At 44.1% G+C, this 17121-nt stretch overlaps 1 protein-coding gene across 10 annotated transcripts in view; it reads left to right on the forward strand.

The window, feature by feature from the left end:
* The window catches only part of KALRN (kalirin RhoGEF kinase), a 474406-nt gene that overhangs the window by 403653 nt on the left and 53632 nt on the right, over positions 1-17121 (forward strand). For 6 of the 10 annotated variants that reach the window (XM_039698296.1, XM_039698264.1, XM_039698235.1 and 3 more), the window contains 2 exons: positions 14558-14841; positions 15607-15711. In XM_039698296.1, coding sequence (XP_039554230.1) covers positions 14558-14841; positions 15607-15711 — 389 coding nt within the window. Of the gene's footprint in view, positions 1-5018; positions 6387-14557; positions 14842-15606; positions 15712-17121 lie in introns of those variants that run through there. The other 4 variants (XM_039698216.1, XM_039698272.1, XM_039698246.1 and 1 more) reach the window with 2 other exon arrangements.

The raw sequence follows: 17121 nt of genomic DNA on the forward strand, positions 1-17121 counted from the left end.
TGCTGGTAGCTGCACATGACTTAGTGCTCACTGCTCTCCTCCACCACCAGCCACTTTGTGTAAATCGAATGTTTATCATGTCAGTGCCAGTGCTGGGATGCTTTAGTAACTTTCTCTCAGTTTCCAAGATCCAAGCAATAACAGTGTTATTATTTTCTCTCTTGAAAGTTACATGCACTGCTAGGCAGCTCTAACTCTCCTGACACAAGCTGGCTCCTCAACCTCTGACTTCATGTGTCCCTGTCGTGACTAATCTTGCAGCCTTTTGACATGTGGTTATGTACAAGATGCAACAGAAGTGGTAGAGAAAATAAACTTTCAGATATTAATTTATAGGTGAAAAATAGGTAGCAAGAGCTTCTGTAAACATCAGCTTTCAGTTACTGGTCTGGGCGTGAATACGTGGTGGGGATCCTTATTATTTGGATTGCTATGTTGTTTTCAACTTTTATAAATTCATCCAGATTTAAAGAAACATGGGATTTGCTTTTATGCAGGCAAAGCTCCAAAATTTCCCCTTTACTCCAAGGAGCATATAAGAACCCACAAGGCTTTATTCATCTTGTCAAAAACCTGAAGAAAGGAGACTTTATTCTTAGGAAAAGAGAACAGATAATTGTGAAAAATATAGCTTGGGTAACTCTCCCTGCTCAGTGTGAAGACGTGGGGTAATTAAACATGCTGTTTTCCTATAAAATAAGTGCCAGATAGATGTATTGTTCAGGAATTCAATGCACGGATGCTGAAATAAAATCTCTCCATTTTGAAGTGAAACAAAAAGGGCAGTAATTTCACATGACCCCAGAAGGATTTTGTTTGGGTTTTTTCCCAAACTGTTATGTTTCAGCACACACCTTGTTAAAACTTGTGTGTGTATTAGGAAAACTAATCTATCATTTCAAACTTAAAACCTCCCAAACTTCCAAAGTTTTCATTCTAAAAATAGCATCAAGATACTTCTCAAGCACAACAGAACACTGTTACATTTCAGTCTAATTCTTGTCTGTTAACAGGCTTTAGGAAAGCATTTTCATATTTGGCAGAAGTTGCAATTTCTTTTCAAAAGAGAGGAATTGGTCGGGCAGTTAGTGATTACAGCAGGGATCTACAGATCCTGTGGTTTTCAGTTCAGTAAGGAAATCCAATTTTCTGCCAGTTTAGCCACTGCATCAGTTGCTATTGCAGAAGAGTTCAATTGCTAATATTGCATCACACAATTCTGTGTCATGTGGAGTTACCTTTTAATATAACTATAGAAGCACATCTGGATGTTTTCTTAAAAAAGATGCATAGATCACAAGGAGGACTTCAAGAATTATTAGAAAAAAACGAGATTATCTCTAATGAGATAAGCTTGAAGTCATGTCCCTTGACCATTCTTTGCCATTGGAAAACCACAAACCAAAAATTAATGTGTTTGCTCTTAGCTCCTGTTGTTTGATGTGGCTGTTTATGCTGAAACACAAGTCAGTCCTTGAATTAGAGGTAGTTAGTACATCCCATTGGGTCTGCTGTTGAGTTTGACCTGCCTCACATTCCTTCAGTCCTGGGCCAGCCCCACAATGCTCTCCCCAGCAGGCTGAGAACTTGGGAATCATGCACATCACCTGGGCTCCCTTCATATAATTAGGGCAAAATATGAAAATGTCTCCAGTGAAGTTCTAATGAGATGAAAAATAGAACCTGCAAACTGAATTACAGCAGATAATCATGGAACAGCCATAGGGGTTCTTCTCTTTGATGGAACACTTCAGTTTATGTATTTGTCATTTATTTTTTTATAATGTAGCACACATAAGATTGTGTTGCAGAAAGTCCTGACTGGATTTTGTTCCCTGACGTCCCAGTACTTCCCAATGGTTGTGGGTGCTCATTTACCGTACAGAAACCACGGCTACTTTTGGGAAATGGAAAAAGTGTGTCTCCAGTTTTGTGTTTTGCCACATGATGAATCAGTAGTTGCTATTTTGTTGCCCTTATTACACCCCAGTGCACTTGGTTGTCCCATGTGGTACAGCCAATGCTAGTCCTGGGGCAGCCCAACTGCTTTGAAATCTTGGCTCCCCTGCAAAATGATATTCCAGGCTGTGAAGTTCCATAAGGGAATGAAGCCTGGGAGCCAGACCTGCTGGGAACCCATTAGCAAACACCATCCTGAGGAACCAGTAGGTGGTTTCTCCTGGAGATTATTATCTTTTGTATTGGAAGCAAGTTAAACATGGAAATTTAAAGTTGCTGTGTACAGGAAAGCACAAGTACAGTCTGTGTGAGTTTTGAGCAAAGGTCTCGTGTTCACTTGCACAAGAAAACATTGAAGTAAACATTTGTGAAAGTGATGGACTGTGGCTGACTGTGATGATAAGGGACTGGATTTAGTGACTGTGGAGGTGTCTCCACCATTTTCTGAGAATTTTTCCATGCTCATTTTTCACATGGAGCAAGCAGCTCACAGCACAGAAGAAAGCTGGGAGTGGCACATCCCCAGCTACAGCTACATCTTCTGAGGACACTTTTTCATGTAGTTGTGGCTTGCTGACAATTACAGCTACAGACTGTAGCACCAAGGCCCTCTTAGACTCTGTTGGGTTTTTTCCTCATCCCTTCATAAGGCACGTTCAGTTTTGGTGAGCAGAGGTTTCTCACATCCTCAAGACATGTGGTGCACTGTAGCCTCTCTGAAAATGCTTCACAGCTCAGTCAACACTTAGAACCTTCCTTGAGGTCATGTAGGAAACCAGTGACCAACTGAGCATCAGATCATCAGCAGTGACAGCTCCCAGATTGATACTGACCAGTTGATTTCAGCCTCTTTGTGGGCCAGCATGTCCTGGGGAGCACACCAGGCATGTACCCCAGATCACCTCGTTCCAGGGTGCTGGTTGATGTGGCCAGGCAGCAGTTCCTGCTCCTGCAGTGTGTGTCCCTGCTCATGGACTGCAGTCCTGAATCCAATCTGTCCATGCTGAGCGCCCCTGATGAACAAGGCTCCAGCTCTCTGCTGCCACGGGAGCATGAGCCAAGGCAGGCCATGGGAAGTGTTGCACAACCAGTATAATTTCACCACATGCTGAATAAATACACTTTTGAGGACTCTTTTGAAGAGATGTTGCCTAATTAATCCTGCAGGGGGTATAATATGTATATTTTTGAAATCCAGTTTTAACATCGTGCAATTAGCTTTTATGGCCTAGGGATTCTGATTTAAGACATTCTTTAGTTACTAATGGTAATCTGTTTTAATTAGAAATGCAAATGTATTTTAGATCCAAATGTGTCTGAGTGGTACAATGTAAAATGATGATTCACAGTGAATACCATTGAAGTGCCTCAAGTCTGGTATTCTTTGTACCTTCTACAGTTTGAACTCTGAGGATCAACACAATGTTCAAACATCGCTCTCAGCTGAAGCATGTGGAGGATGAATAGATTTCCTTAGGAAATTAAATAAATATTAATCAACGGGGATTCTTTCTGGGATGGCAGAAGGAGAATCATAGCTTTAGGCAAGAAGGAGTCAAATGCTTTGAATGTTAGCAGTAACTTCAGGTCCACAGTAGCAGAGCACAGCTCCTGCCAGGCTGCAGGTGCTGAGCAGAGGGCAGCATCTTAGTTGACTTTGTCTTAGTATCAGAGAAATTACCCAGGACTGATCATTCCAGGCTGCTCATGGCAGGGCACTGGCTGCTCAGATCTGTGTTGCTGTGAAATTTGATCTGGCAATGGGGCTAAGACAAGCCTACATCAAGGCAAGCTCCAGACAAACACTGAAAGGCTGATGCTTGCTGAATATTCCCTGCAGTCACTTGTCCTGGAGATACTAAACTGTCAGGCAGGTAATGTTTGTGATCAGACATCTTAAAATGCAGTAACAGGTCACCTGTGTTCGACAAAGCCTTTGTAGACTCAAAGAGCCTCTGCTACTAATCCTTGCTGTTGTGTTCAAGTGTTTCTTTTTCCTGCTTCCTTTGAAAGATGAAGCCAAAAGAAAGTAACCACCTAGCAATAGAGGAGATGGCTTTTGTAATGGAAGTTTATTAGACGTGTTGCTTGGTAGAGCATTTTTACAGCTGTTTGCGATTAGACTCAGTGATGCAGAAGGGAGTGAAGCACTTTATGCAGGGCACCTCTCCACATATCCAGCAAAGCTGGATGTAGATTTTTTTTTTTTCCCCATAAGGAGGCTGCTGGTAAGGAGCAATGATGTAAGCACCCTAAAAGCTGTGGGGGGCTCTGTGTGGCCCTTCAGAAGTCACAATCAATCAGTTCCTTAGGACTAGCCTCGCTGGGAAGGCTGGTGTCTGGGTCAAGGCACTGGCACAGCTTCAGGGGGCTGAGACCTCAGCAGGGAGCTGCAGAGAGCGAGCTCTGTTCCCATGTAGCAGATGCTCTCTGAGACTTCAAGTTCCTGTCCATCTTTCTTGCTGACGCAGTTAGAGTGTAGTAGTGACTTTGTCACCTGAAATTTGATAAACTTGTTGACTGGCATGACGGGGAAGCTTCCTCACAGAGCTGCTCCCTGCCGAGCTGTCAAACGAAAAACCAAGACGCAGATTGCGTGAGCCTGTTATATGGGACAGCAAGTGGTGTTCTGGTTTTGCTACTTAAGCTGAATGAATTAAAGCTTCCCACAAGCCTAACCGATAGTCTTGAGTGTGCAGTTAAAAGTCTCCAAGCTGCTTAGCCATCTCCCTGTGCTGTGTTCAAAGAGCAAAGTGTCACAAGCACCGGCAGTTCTTATCTGTGTGTTTTATTTCCAAACCGCTGTTTGCATTGACTTCATTCATTCCTTCTTTTAATTCATCCCAATCAGTACCTTTGCTGTGAGCTTGTATTTTCTGCTGGCATTTCTGGAGGACGAGGGCGTGGAGGAAGCTGCTTTGGGCACCAGCCCTGGAGGCTGCAGCTGCAGTGTGTCTGTTGTCAAGCACCCCAACCCCGTTGTTCTTGGTGGTTACGTGGTGTCCGCTCCTGCCCTGCGCCACTTGCAACTTATCCTTATTCCGTTCTTTTCTTTTCAGGGGCTGTCAGAGCCTGAATAATTTAAGAGTGAACAAATGAGAGACGTTCATGGAGGACTCTGTTCTTACCTAGGCACAAATTGACAAGCATGTAGATTGCCTTGGGTTTCCACTGCACCTACCACAACTTTACTAAGAGAAAAGTCCCCTTTTCTAAACATCTGTGTCACTCTTGCTTAGTAAAGTTATTCAAGATCAGCGCCTTTGGAATTGGCTGGTAAATGGACAAAGACTTTCTCTTTGCCTGGAGCTCCTCACAGCCTCCAAGTACCAAAGAGAACTCCACAGCACTAGAAAGCAAGAGGCAGCTGCTGAATGTTGGAAGCTACTGCATTTGGCAAAAGAAGCTGATGCAAAGATGCACACAGTTGTGTTTGTTTGTTCTGCTTGTTTTCTGTGCTTTCCGAGCCCTCTGTGTGCCTGGAAAGTTTAATAACCAATCTCTTCTTTCTCAACATGCAGTTTTTCTTCCTATCCCAAAAAGATTTGGGTTCTGTTCTTGCTTTTTTTTTTATTTTTCCAATTCCAAGTTTGTCACTGATACTCTTCTGTTGTTTCCGTGGAGAATTGTTTGGGTACATAGCCACAGCTTCCTTTGAGATAGGGAGACCTAAATATGATACACAGCAATCATTGTCTTCCCTCCTCTCCCCCCATTTAGCAAAGTGGTCCACCTTGTCACAGAGGTTGCTGACTTCAAGTATAAGGCAGAGTTGACCTTAGCAATGATGTCATTTAACTGAGTAATTACTTCAAAATTCTTACAGTAGCTCAATTTGGAAGCTGCTGAATGAAGCTGACCCTTGACACTTGTCAAAAGAATAAGGCTTGTGTTTTACTAACAGCTGCTTGGAAACCATGTGTAATAAAGTTTGTTTTTGTGCCCAACATCCAGGATAAAAGATGGCATTTGCAGACTCTGGTACCCTTACGCTCCCAGAAGAGCAGAACTGCTTTGATCAAAGTTTAAAAGTCTGCTTCTATGTGGGTGTCTAAGCATTTCACAGTTCCTTATGCTAAAAGTAACAGTGTACTTGCAAAGGCCAGCAAATGCTGCTCTCGTTCAGCTTCAAACACATTACATTTTCCTCCTTGTCATCCCATATAGCTTTTCATAGAGTTTCAGGGTTAAAACTTTTTTTATGGAACATGCAAAAATCTCCCATCAAAATATATCAAGGGGGATTTTTGCTTTGTGTTTGGGGCTTTGTTATTTTTGCTGCTAGCGACACTTATTCTGGAAACTTCAGGGTTGGAGATTATTTTATTTTTGTCAGAGAATGAGGACAGTGTAAATACAAAATGTAAAGTAGAACTGAGAGAAGTGCTTCAACAAGTTGTTTCACTACATTGAAATAAATGTCGATTTGTTCAAAAAAAAAAAAGCATGCCCTTTCTGGATCTTGTTAGTCTTGACTTTTTATTTCCTTTCTTTGCTAAAGAAATGCGTGCCTATTGACTTCAGCAATGTGCTCACCCAGCTGTGAGGCTTTACAGGAAGGCTCCAACGTGCACTCCCAGCAGATGTGTTGGACTGGCTGTCACTGTGCTTGGGGCTGGTATGGGACCTGTGCTGGGCACAAACTCGAGGCAAAGGGATGGGTGAATGAAATCAAGTCATTCACAGATACTGCACCTGGCCTCCAACTCTGCTCTGTGGAGCAGCTGCACTATTTCTGAGTTTTTCCACACCTTTTTATTCAGTAAAAGCGTGTTCTAAAAAGATGTTGCTTCAAGGTTCCCCTGAAGGTATGTTGGTGCCCTGCCTTGACTCCTGTCTCACAGTGTTTTAGGATAGGAGTATCTCACCAACAGGTTGGTGGATTCACTCTGAATATTTGTTCTCTTATTATTTTTGTTGTGAATTCACAGCAGCTTATGTGGGGGCTCAGATGGGACTCTGAAGCAGAATGAATTAGGCTGGTACATTGAGACAAGAAGGCTCAAACCTCCAGCTGGAGAAGGTGTAGATGCCCATAACAGTTTTAAGCTGTTCTGTGGAAATCCATTGCAGAGCAGGACACTCAGAGGGAAGGACCTCGAGTGTTTCAGCTGCCCTTCAAGCACTTGGTGCCATGGGGCTGAGTTGAACACTTTCCTGAGGGTCTCTTTGGAGGCACAAACATGTGTTCTGCCTTCATGTTTAGCCTCCTGCTTCAGCAGCAGCTCCTGAGTTAAACTGGGTTTCCTTTCTGGAGGATACGAGACCCTGCCCTATATTCACCTGAGGACTCATCTTGCTCTTTTCCCCTTGCCCTTGCTGTGGTCACCTCTGATAAAAGCCTAGATCCACATGAAGCAGCAGATACAATAGAGAACTTGTGCATTTGTTCCTCTCACTAGGCACTCTTGGATAACACTGAAGTCATGTTTTATTTCAGCCAGCTCTCTCTCTCTCTCTCTGTGCCTTCCCCTTGTGCTGTTTCTGTCCCTGGAGACCCAGCTCACTCATTCAGCACGCTCTCAGGATTTCAGTAACTTCTCTTGCAAGGTCTCTGGGGACCATGCGCCTCTGTGCTGTTTCTCCAGGCTTTTGGTTTTATCTCACTCTTTGAAAGTTTCCCAGAACTGCAGTGACTTTTCTCTGACCTCAAGAAACTGCAGCTCTTGAGCCCTGACACTCCGACTGGCACAACGAAGACCTGGAGACTACTTTGGGATGTCAGCTTTCCCAGCACATGCTGGATAGAAGCTGCATCTGAGCAACACCAGCTAAAAATAAAAGCTATTCAACCGAAGCTAATGGCAGGTTGCCACGAGTTATTGCTCATTAAAGTGAATTGACAGATGCTTAACTTCAGCTAATCATTCCCTGCCGCGAGATCGGCCTGGTATGAAATGTACTCAAATGTGGGAAGGGGATTCGCAATGACTAAATTTAGCTGAGGGTATAATTTCCTCGGACTCCCTCTGTAGTTAATGGAAAGAGAGAGGCTCCTAGGGGGTGTGTCCCACTCTGCAGCGCCCTTGGGCAGAGCGTGCACAGCTCCTCGACTGCCGAGAGCGGAGATGAAGCTGCTGCCTGCCACAGAAATGAGTGGCTCCAAGTGACAGTGTTTACTCACCCCAGCTGGGTGAGTGCTTGTTATCCTCACATTAGGCTTCAACCTGAAGTAATGATCAGAAAGCTGAATATCGAAGCCCACAGGTTGGTGACCGTTTCCCAAAGGCAAAACCCATATGCAAAATCCTTCTGGAGCATCTCCTGCTTTGCAGTGTGGTTAAAGGGAATTTTGCAGGTCATTCTCTATCTCAAAGCAGCTCTTCTTTCATATTTCCAAGAAATGCCAGCTATTCAATAGCAAAACAGTGTGTTCTAAATGTTGTGTGAATAATTTAGTTTCTAGTCCTTTTTTTCCCCTGTTCTTTGGAAGTTAGTCATGTTTGCATGCTTGGCAATGAAACAGAAAGTCAGATTTTGAGGTTTTACATTACAGTGATCAGAAAGTTTGTCCAATATATCTGCTGCTTCCTCTATTGGACTAGAAACTTTTTTTAATAAAATATTTAACTCCATACCGTTATTCTTGAGTTTGGACAGAAGTAATTTCATCCATGTAAGTGGAGTTGTGAGAGCCCTGCCAGATTGATTCGTACCTTTTGATGTTACTTCCTGCTTGAAGCTTCAAATGATAAACAGAAAATTCAATTGGACCTTTTCAATTTGCTCATTTCCAGGAGATTATGAATTTAGAGAGAACATTTGAATCTCTGGACAAAACCTGCGTTTAGATTTCAGTGGCATAGTTTGAACATGTCTGTACCCTCTGGTGTGAAGTTCTCTCCTCCACGGTCCCATGTCATTTTTAGCTCGAGCTGGGGCACAGGGCAGGTCTGTGGTTGGACACATGTGGAGCTGCTGAGCAGAGCTGGGAGCGGATGGAAGTCTCCAGGGCACATTTTGCAATTCCATTGCGAAAGTTTAATGTACTTCTAATCTAAAGGGTTTTTCAACCAGTTGTCCTCTCTTTGTCTGACATGGGCACTGAAATTTTGCTTGTGTTCACTTATATTCTTCACTAGAGCCTTTTTCAGAGGATGTGTCTGAGGAGACAGCTTATCTGTTGACATTAGAAGTTGTAAGATATATTATTTTCACTGTTAACACCCAGTGCTTTTTACTAAAGGAATAGCTGTAAAGTGACTTTGTATTATCCAAATGTTGTTGCCTCCCAAACTTTTGCAAATCCATGCCAGGTTTTACAGGCAGAATGGGCTCTAACCCTAAAACCAGGACCAGTACTGTCATCTGCCTAAGCCACAAAGTTTTGTAACCAAGACTCATGCCAATAAAAATGTTTCACTGAGCATGTTTTGGACATTCAATACAAAAGCACAGAGGAGATCAAAGAAGCAGTATTCATACCTCATTCTGCCTTCTTTGCATCCATCAGGTAGAGCTTTAGTCCCAAATCTCTTGTGCAGATCCAAGGGGACTCTCAAAGCACCATTTCCCAAGGGAGAGTATAAAGCTTCAAGGGGCTGAGAACTGTGAGCTGGAACCTGCAGTCTGGATGATCATGGAGGAGCTCTTAAAAAGGACAGGAGAAGGTGCATTTTGATGGTTTAGATGGTTCTTTTTGTAGTGTGAAACACTAACACAGAGGCTTTGTTTGTGCACAGGATGAGTCTAGATGATTCCTGCTTTCCAGGATTTTTTGGGATGGAGATTCCCATTCTTTAGGAAATTTCCTTGAGTGTAGACTGAGTTAGCCTTTTACCCACATCTGATTAAATTCTGTCTTTGTCAGAAGTGGTGACAGAAACCACTGAATGTGGAAAATGGGCTCTATTTAGCACAGCAGAGCTGATTTATGTGTTCATCAATCAGGTTGTCATTATTGGCTTTCATTCACAAGTGGCATTATCTCTGTAAAATAAAAATTGTTGATTTAAATGCACATGTTAGTAGGACTTCAGAGTTCCCATTCTGACTCATTTTCTTCAACTTCTGGGGAAAAATCCTTTTCTCTCAGGCTGTTTTTCTGGGATGTAAATGGAGCCATAGATAAATCAGAAAAGGATTCACCTCACTTAAAGCAGTACTGTGCCCTGCTCTAGTCTCCTGTTTTTATAGCTATATTCTGTATTATCTTCTGGTTATGGATACATATTTCTTTCCTATCCTTTATGGCCTGTCATTATGATGTATAAAATAGAGTGATTTTTTTTCTGAGTTGCTGTGAGAAGCCTTTTCCTTTCCCTGCTAGAGATGTGAGGTCCTGCAAAGGAGTCTGGTGCTGCCTGAGCCTGATCAGACCAACCTCCCCTCCCATGTGTGCTCTGGGGAACAGGGAAGTAAAAATAAAATGCCTTGTATTTAAGTTCCAACAGGAATTCCTACTGACTCAAATGAGAATATTACTGTGCCTCTAAAACCAAGTCTATGAGATTTTCATTTTTCTTTTCACCCAAGGTTGCACAGAACTGGAACCTTCTATTTTTCAAGTACAAGAGCTGTGCTTTTACAGATGTCTGTTCATTTGACCAACAATAACAAACATTTCATGGCTGCAGTGGTGCAGAAGCTCTGAATGTTAAAGCCCTTTGGTCTGGCTGAGTATCTCTCACAGTCCTCTTGCCAGAAGTTTCTTGGAGGTTTACTTAGTGTTTTGGAAACCATCATTTCTTCTGTCTGAATGAATGGTTTGGCCAGGAAATCAATCTAGCCACATGAGTCTGCTGACCTCCCTACACCCTTTTTGCTTCACCAAATACCTTTTTTTAGCCGTGTGTCCTGGGACATTGGTGGGAGGAGAGCTCCTCATGGCAGACCTGCTGCAGTGCGGGCACGGCCGCTGCTCCGCTGGTGCTCGCGGACGGCAGCAGCTGCCTCAGCTATCACGCAGTGAGCTGCTGCATCTTCCCCAAAAGCTCTCTGGCTTTTTCTTAAACAAACTGTCTCCAAAGAGCTCTACTAATGCAGTTTGCAAAGTACACATGTGCTAGTGCTTTGCAAGAAGAGCACGGTAACGTGTCCTTCTCTTCCGCTCGATCCACCTGGTGTCTGGGGCTCGGGCCAGTATCAAGTGTCATGATTAATGTGTTTGTAGCCATGTGTGCCGCAGAAGCAAAGCTCACGTGGCTGAGGAGGTTGTCTGCAAGGTCTTTCCTGACAGATTTTTTGTGTTTCTTGTTTTTTTCTCTCATTTTGTGAGCACTGCTCTTCCTTCAGCTCCAGTCCTGCCTCTGCAACCATGTTGATGTGACCTGCTTTGTGTGCAAAGGAGATCATTCTCAGCAGGGCTGGCAAACTGCAAACATATCCAAATTTGCAGTTCCTTTAAAAAAGAAAAAAAAAGGTTATGAATATTGTGTGTGTATTCTCAGTGTGGCTTTTGGATAAGGCATGTTTGTAGCCATGGGAATTGGGATGGTGAGATGGAAGCGGTTTGTACCAGTGTAGAGATAAGTCACCCAGCATTGAAGGGCTCTCATGGTGGCTGGAGAGAAGGGAAATTCATGCCAGCCTTTCTCTCCCACCTCCCTGCCTGTTCCCCAGCCAGCAGAGACTGCCTTTCCAGGCAAAATAAGGCTATGTTTCCAGTCTTGGTTGCATGGGCCAGGCAAATTGTGGGCTCTGTCCCAGATGCCTTACTGTGCTCAGCTAGGGCACTTCAGCAAACAAGGAGAAAGAAGGGGACTTCATATCTGACAGGGTTGTATGGCATGACCAGCATGCAGTAACCCTTTGGTAAACAGCCTTTTTCATCACCAAAGGCATGATCTTGAGCAGGAAAATCCAGAGCCTATTTCAGATGGGATCATTGGATAGTGTTAACAGCCTCCCTCTGGAAACCTGTGGGTTGGCTTTTGTTATGGCTGGTGGCTCTGAAACTCTGATGTTCAGTCTGCAGAGGGTTCCTGGCTCTGGGTCTCAGAGTTATGACAAGCAGGCAGGGTGGGCTGTGGGCCAGCTTGGGACTAGGACTGGTTCTGCCCATGTGCTGCCTTCCTGGCAGTGAAGGATTACTGACCATCACTTCCCCAAGACAGCTGAGCAAAGAGTGCCATGGCACAAGGGTTGCTGTGTGTCTGTCCGTGCCCCAGCTGTGGCTGTGCTGCTGGGCAAAGGAGAGGGAGGCAACAAGCCTGGAGCCTGACCCTGCTGGTAAAACATGGGGTGTTTCCTGCTGGGAAGAGAGGTCCCCCTCCCTTCACAGGCATCATGGTTCCTGGACTTGGCCCTGCTGGGATAGGCTTGGCACGTGAGTAACAAACTCTTGGGGTTTTCTCAGGCTTCGTCAGTCTCCCTTCCCTTACCAAAAGTTAAATTGGGAAAGTGCTGTGGACTGGAGGTGGGATTTGGACTGTGTTACTTACAAGGTGTAGTAAAAACTTCTCTGTACATCACCTGAGATGTGGTGAGATCAGCTCATGCTTGGTTCTCCTCTACCTCCCACTGAGCCCAGTCCCAGCAAAGGCAGTGAGTCTGTGATACTTCTGCTCGCCCAAAATCATCCTGGGAGTGGCAGCCCCACAGAGCAATCACTTACAGCTTCTCCTTCTGACTGCAGCCCAGCTCCCTTTGCTGCAGGAATTCCCAAAGTCAATCCTTCTGCAGCAGCAGTTGGAGCATGGGCACCAAAGCCCCTTGGCCAAGAGCCCTCCAGCTTCCCCCACCGCCTGTGGGGCTTTCAGTGCTGCCAGGGGCACGAGGGCACTTGGAAAATCAAACCCACCATGGTGAAACCCTGCATTTGCTGACGCAAGGCACACTGATAACTCGCAGAGCATCACGTGGAGCCTGCCAGGGAGAGCTATCCAAAGCCTATTGAGTGGAAGATAAGCCGGCCCCTGACAAACGTTAGCTGTCACTCGTTGATTTAGCGCTACTTCGCGTACATGAAATAACATCAGCAGGAGCTGGCTTAACCCAGGCCTTTTGGAGATAAGACTGCTACTTTGCCCTTACAGAGGAATGCCAGAAAATCCCCAGCAGCTCCACCTGGGATCAGCTCCACCTGGAATCTGTTCTCCTCTCAGTTCCTCTTGCCCTCACTCCTTTTGTCAAAAAACAGATGATTGAGATTTTCTTCTTGTATGGGAAATTAACTTTGGCTTTCTCTAGCTTGTTAAAATTATTTCTGTATATTCTAAAATTTAACCTTTGATCTCAGGTATGTAATAACTTACTGGTTCAACTTCTGATTGATGCTGTGTATGGCTATAAAACATTCTGACTCTCACGGTCTGCATTGTGCAAGCTGGCAGACAAGGCAGGATGCAATCTCTGCTGCATGCCCAGATAGCTGCAAGCAGCAGCTCTGCCCAGAGGGGATATGATCTCTTCATGCAGGTAGCAGGAGCTGGCTTCTAAAACAATAGAGGTAATGGTTCTCTGCAAGAGTAGCTCTCCCTCAGCAGGTGTACAACCCAGCATCTCTAGTGGTATTTATTATTGAACTGAGAATATCCGGATGCTGCAGTCTATTTTCATGTGTTGTAACTTAGGTTTTTGGTTTCTGCTGGGACAGATAAAAGATTCAGAGATAACAATGTAAAAATGTTTGATCACATCAGTTGGCTGTTCTCTGATGTACAGCCTGAGATGTTTCTTGTAGGAGTGTGACAGTGTCTGAATTTTGTAAAAAAATCTTCGTCTTAAACTATATGGGATTAAACATCTCAGACCCTGATAGGGAGGGGAGGGAGTTGCCTTAATGTGATTTCAGAAAGTTGAAAGCAGGGCACTTATTCCTGGAGGGCAATTGGGAAATCTTTGAGCAATTTGTTTGTTTTGGTTTTAAAGCTTGACTGACATTGGCACATCTGTGGTCTGTTGCATTTGGAGTAAGGAAGGTTGCAGCCCTTTCTAAGGTGCCAGTCTGAACATGTGTATCAGTAACTGAGGTTGGATGCAGTTCAGCAGAATCTCCTGCTTCCATATAATGAAACTATTTTTTAATTTTAAACCTTATTGAGAGTTTCCTTTGGTTTGAACAGTTTGTCATATTTTGTAATTGTTCATTCCATTTTCTTAGTTCTAGAAAATTTGTGAACTCTTCTGACAGATTGCTTTCAGAGGCAAAGGAGATAATTTTAAGGTGCTTCAAAGTTAATAAGTAGTCTAAGTAAATCATATCACTGGGGTCAGGAAACAGCTGAGAAACAATTATGGAACCTGACAATGTGTTGGTGGCTGTCAGGTCTCCTGTAGTAGGTCTCCTTTTTGTGCTTATTTTCTTCCTGGCAATTCACAATGAAATTGTGGGAAGAAGCTGAGAAATTCAGCACTTAGCATGAAAATCAGGCTTCCATAAAAAAAAAAAAAAACTGAATAAAACCCTGCCTTATAAAAAGCCCTGCTGTCTGTGATCTTTCATAAGGACAGGTAGTGTGGTAGGAAATGAGAGAGGTGTGTGAGATTGTGGGAAATGCCCATTGCAGGGCATATTCCTCTCTGTGGTGTGCAATAAAGTTTGCATAAAGTCCATAGGTCAGGAAGCCTTTCCCCAAGGCAGGCTGTGCTCTGTGCTCGGTGCCGCGGGAGCAGAGGGCTGCTGGGATGAGCTCTCACCTGCGCCGTTTCCTTGCAGACGCATACTCGGTCTCTGCCAACGACAACGGGGGCAAGTCTGACTCGGTGGCCAACTTACAGCCTCAGCCATCCCTCAACTCCATCCAGAGCTCTCCGGGCCCCAAGCGCTCCACCAACACCCTGAAAAAATGGTTGACCAGTCCCGTGCGCCGCCTGAACAGCGGGAAGACCGAGAGCCACATCAAGAAACAGAAGAAGGTGCGAGATGGCAGGAAGAGCTTTGACCTTGGCTCACCAAAGACTGGAGATGAAACCACTCCTCAAGGAGACAGCGCAGATGAGGTGTGTGCTGGTGTTTCTTGGTGTTCGTTATGGGAAGTACCGTCTCCTCCATGGGGTGTGAGTCATGCTTGAGTAAATGCAGTTCCCTTAGGGTCCGGAGGGAACAGCGAATCATACATAAAATTGTATTGTTGCAAACAGCTTTATCATCCAAAGAGCAATGGAATATATAAGGAATAGTGCTTCACAGTTTGCATATATTATTGTCCTTTGATTAAGTTTTTAATAGCCTATTAGAAAGCTGCCATGGACAAAAATGAAGTTATCCTTGAGCAGCTGTTATCACTTTCTGCTGAGGTTCATATCACCTTTATGCTACCATGGCAGTGTAATTCCTTAATGAGAGAAAATACTCCAAGAAATAGCCATGTCTCTGTTAAATCTGCTATATAGCTGTACCTGCAGTTTTTCTGCAGACGTGTTCTCCACAGAACGACACTTTCCTGATAAAGTGAATGAGGAATTAAAAGCCAAAAATGCAGAAGGTACTAACTGAACACAAATAAGAGGAACACGTTTTAAAAACTGTACATCAAACCATTTTTATTTAAATGAAAAACAGACAGATGTAGCTGCCTTAGCTGTATGAATGACCTATAAACTGTATTTCTGTAAGCCTTAGAATGCACCAGGATTAACCAGCAAAACCTTATGTCTTTACTGCTTCTCTTCCATTACCTGCAATTCCCTCCATCCAGCACAATATTGAACTGAAAAGAGAAAAGAATCGTGTCCTTGTTTCTAATTTATTTAACTTTTCTTCAGAAGAGCAAGAAGGGTTGGGGAGAAGATGAACCAGATGAAGAGTCTCACACACCTCTTCCTCCTCCCATGAAGATTTTTGACAATGATCCAACCCAAGATGATATGGTAAGGCCTCCCTTACTATATAATTTTTGTGTTTGAGTGCATTTCTTGCATAGCTATATCACAGTGGTTTCGTAGTGGTCTTCTGGTATCAAGGGCCTAGACTTGTGGTTATAAGAGTCTCCTGTGTACAAATCATAATCTAATACCTTTCTCCAAGTGAATTTACAAACAGTGCTAGATAAGCAGTTTAGCCCTGGCATCCCATTTCATGGCAGGCTGATGGTGTGCCCGTGCTGTGTGTGGGCAGAAACTCTCTTCAGATTGATAATGTGTGTTTGCTACGTCTGTTTGAGAAGTGCTGCTGGTGTCTGCCTGTAGCAGTGGAAATGGTGTTTGATGGCACCATGCTGGTGGTGGTAGTTCTCTGACATTAAGTCAGGATTTGCTGTGGTAACTGGCCCTGCAGGTGGCTTGCAGAGTCCTGTGTTGGACTCAGGATGAGAACCTGTGAACATGGCTGAGACAGTGGTTTGCATTCACAGCCAGTCCTGTCTGTACATGTGCCCCCACCCTTTCCTGGTGCTGTCATCTCCCTTGTAGAAAACCATCCTCCTGTTTTTCAGTTTCCTGCCTTCCTGCTGGCATCTGTTTTTAGCACTGCAACTTCTGTGTTGCTGTCCTCTGATTGTAATTGCTGCAGGCAAAGAGGCAAGGATAGGGGAGATTAATAAATTGTCAGGAAAGAAAAACCAAAACAACCCAGAATGTTCTTGGGGAAGGTTCAAGCAGAAGTTTGGAAATACAGAGAGAGGAGGATGTAAATATTTCTGGGACTCAAGGAGCAGAGTGATGGAGTAAAGGATTTGGGGGCTTGCTGCTAATCTGTCAGGAAATGTTATGACATTGTGGTGGCAGCAGGAGCAGAAGGAAGCAGCTGGAGCTGTGGACTCCTGCCCTCGGAGTGCTCTGTGTGCTCATGGCTGTCTGGTGAGGGGCAGAGGCGAAAGGTCGGCAGAGCAGAGCCCTGGTGGATCCATGCCCAGCACAATTGCTCCTGGCTTGTTCCCCATGGTGTTTAGCTAAATGTTTGGGACTTCGTTTGCTTTTTGGTGTTGGGGAGATGATTTTATTTTGGTTTTGTTTTTAAAGAAAAACAGAAGTGCTGCAGCTCGGGTCACTGTTTTTGGTGTCCAACATGCCATGTGATTTCAGTATTTCTTAAATATGTTTCTGACAGCATAAATGTCGTGGAACTAGGCTATTTTCTGCTTCAGATGTCTGAGCTTTACAGAGTGTTTTGGCATCCTTTTTCTTCACCCATTCCTAAAATAGAAGATTAAATAGAGCAAGATGCATCTGAAACCCCTTTTTCCCTCGTGTTTTTCTTGCTCTATTCAACCTTTTCTCAGAGGGGTAAAAAACTTAAGCCCATAGGGTCCTGAATTTCCTGGCACAGAAGTACCATATTAG

This window comes from Passer montanus, unplaced genomic scaffold, assembly GCF_014805655.1.
Source record: "Passer montanus isolate IOZ18808 unplaced genomic scaffold, ASM1480565v1 scaffold1, whole genome shotgun sequence".
NCBI classification, from domain to species: domain Eukaryota; kingdom Metazoa; phylum Chordata; class Aves; order Passeriformes; family Passeridae; genus Passer; species Passer montanus.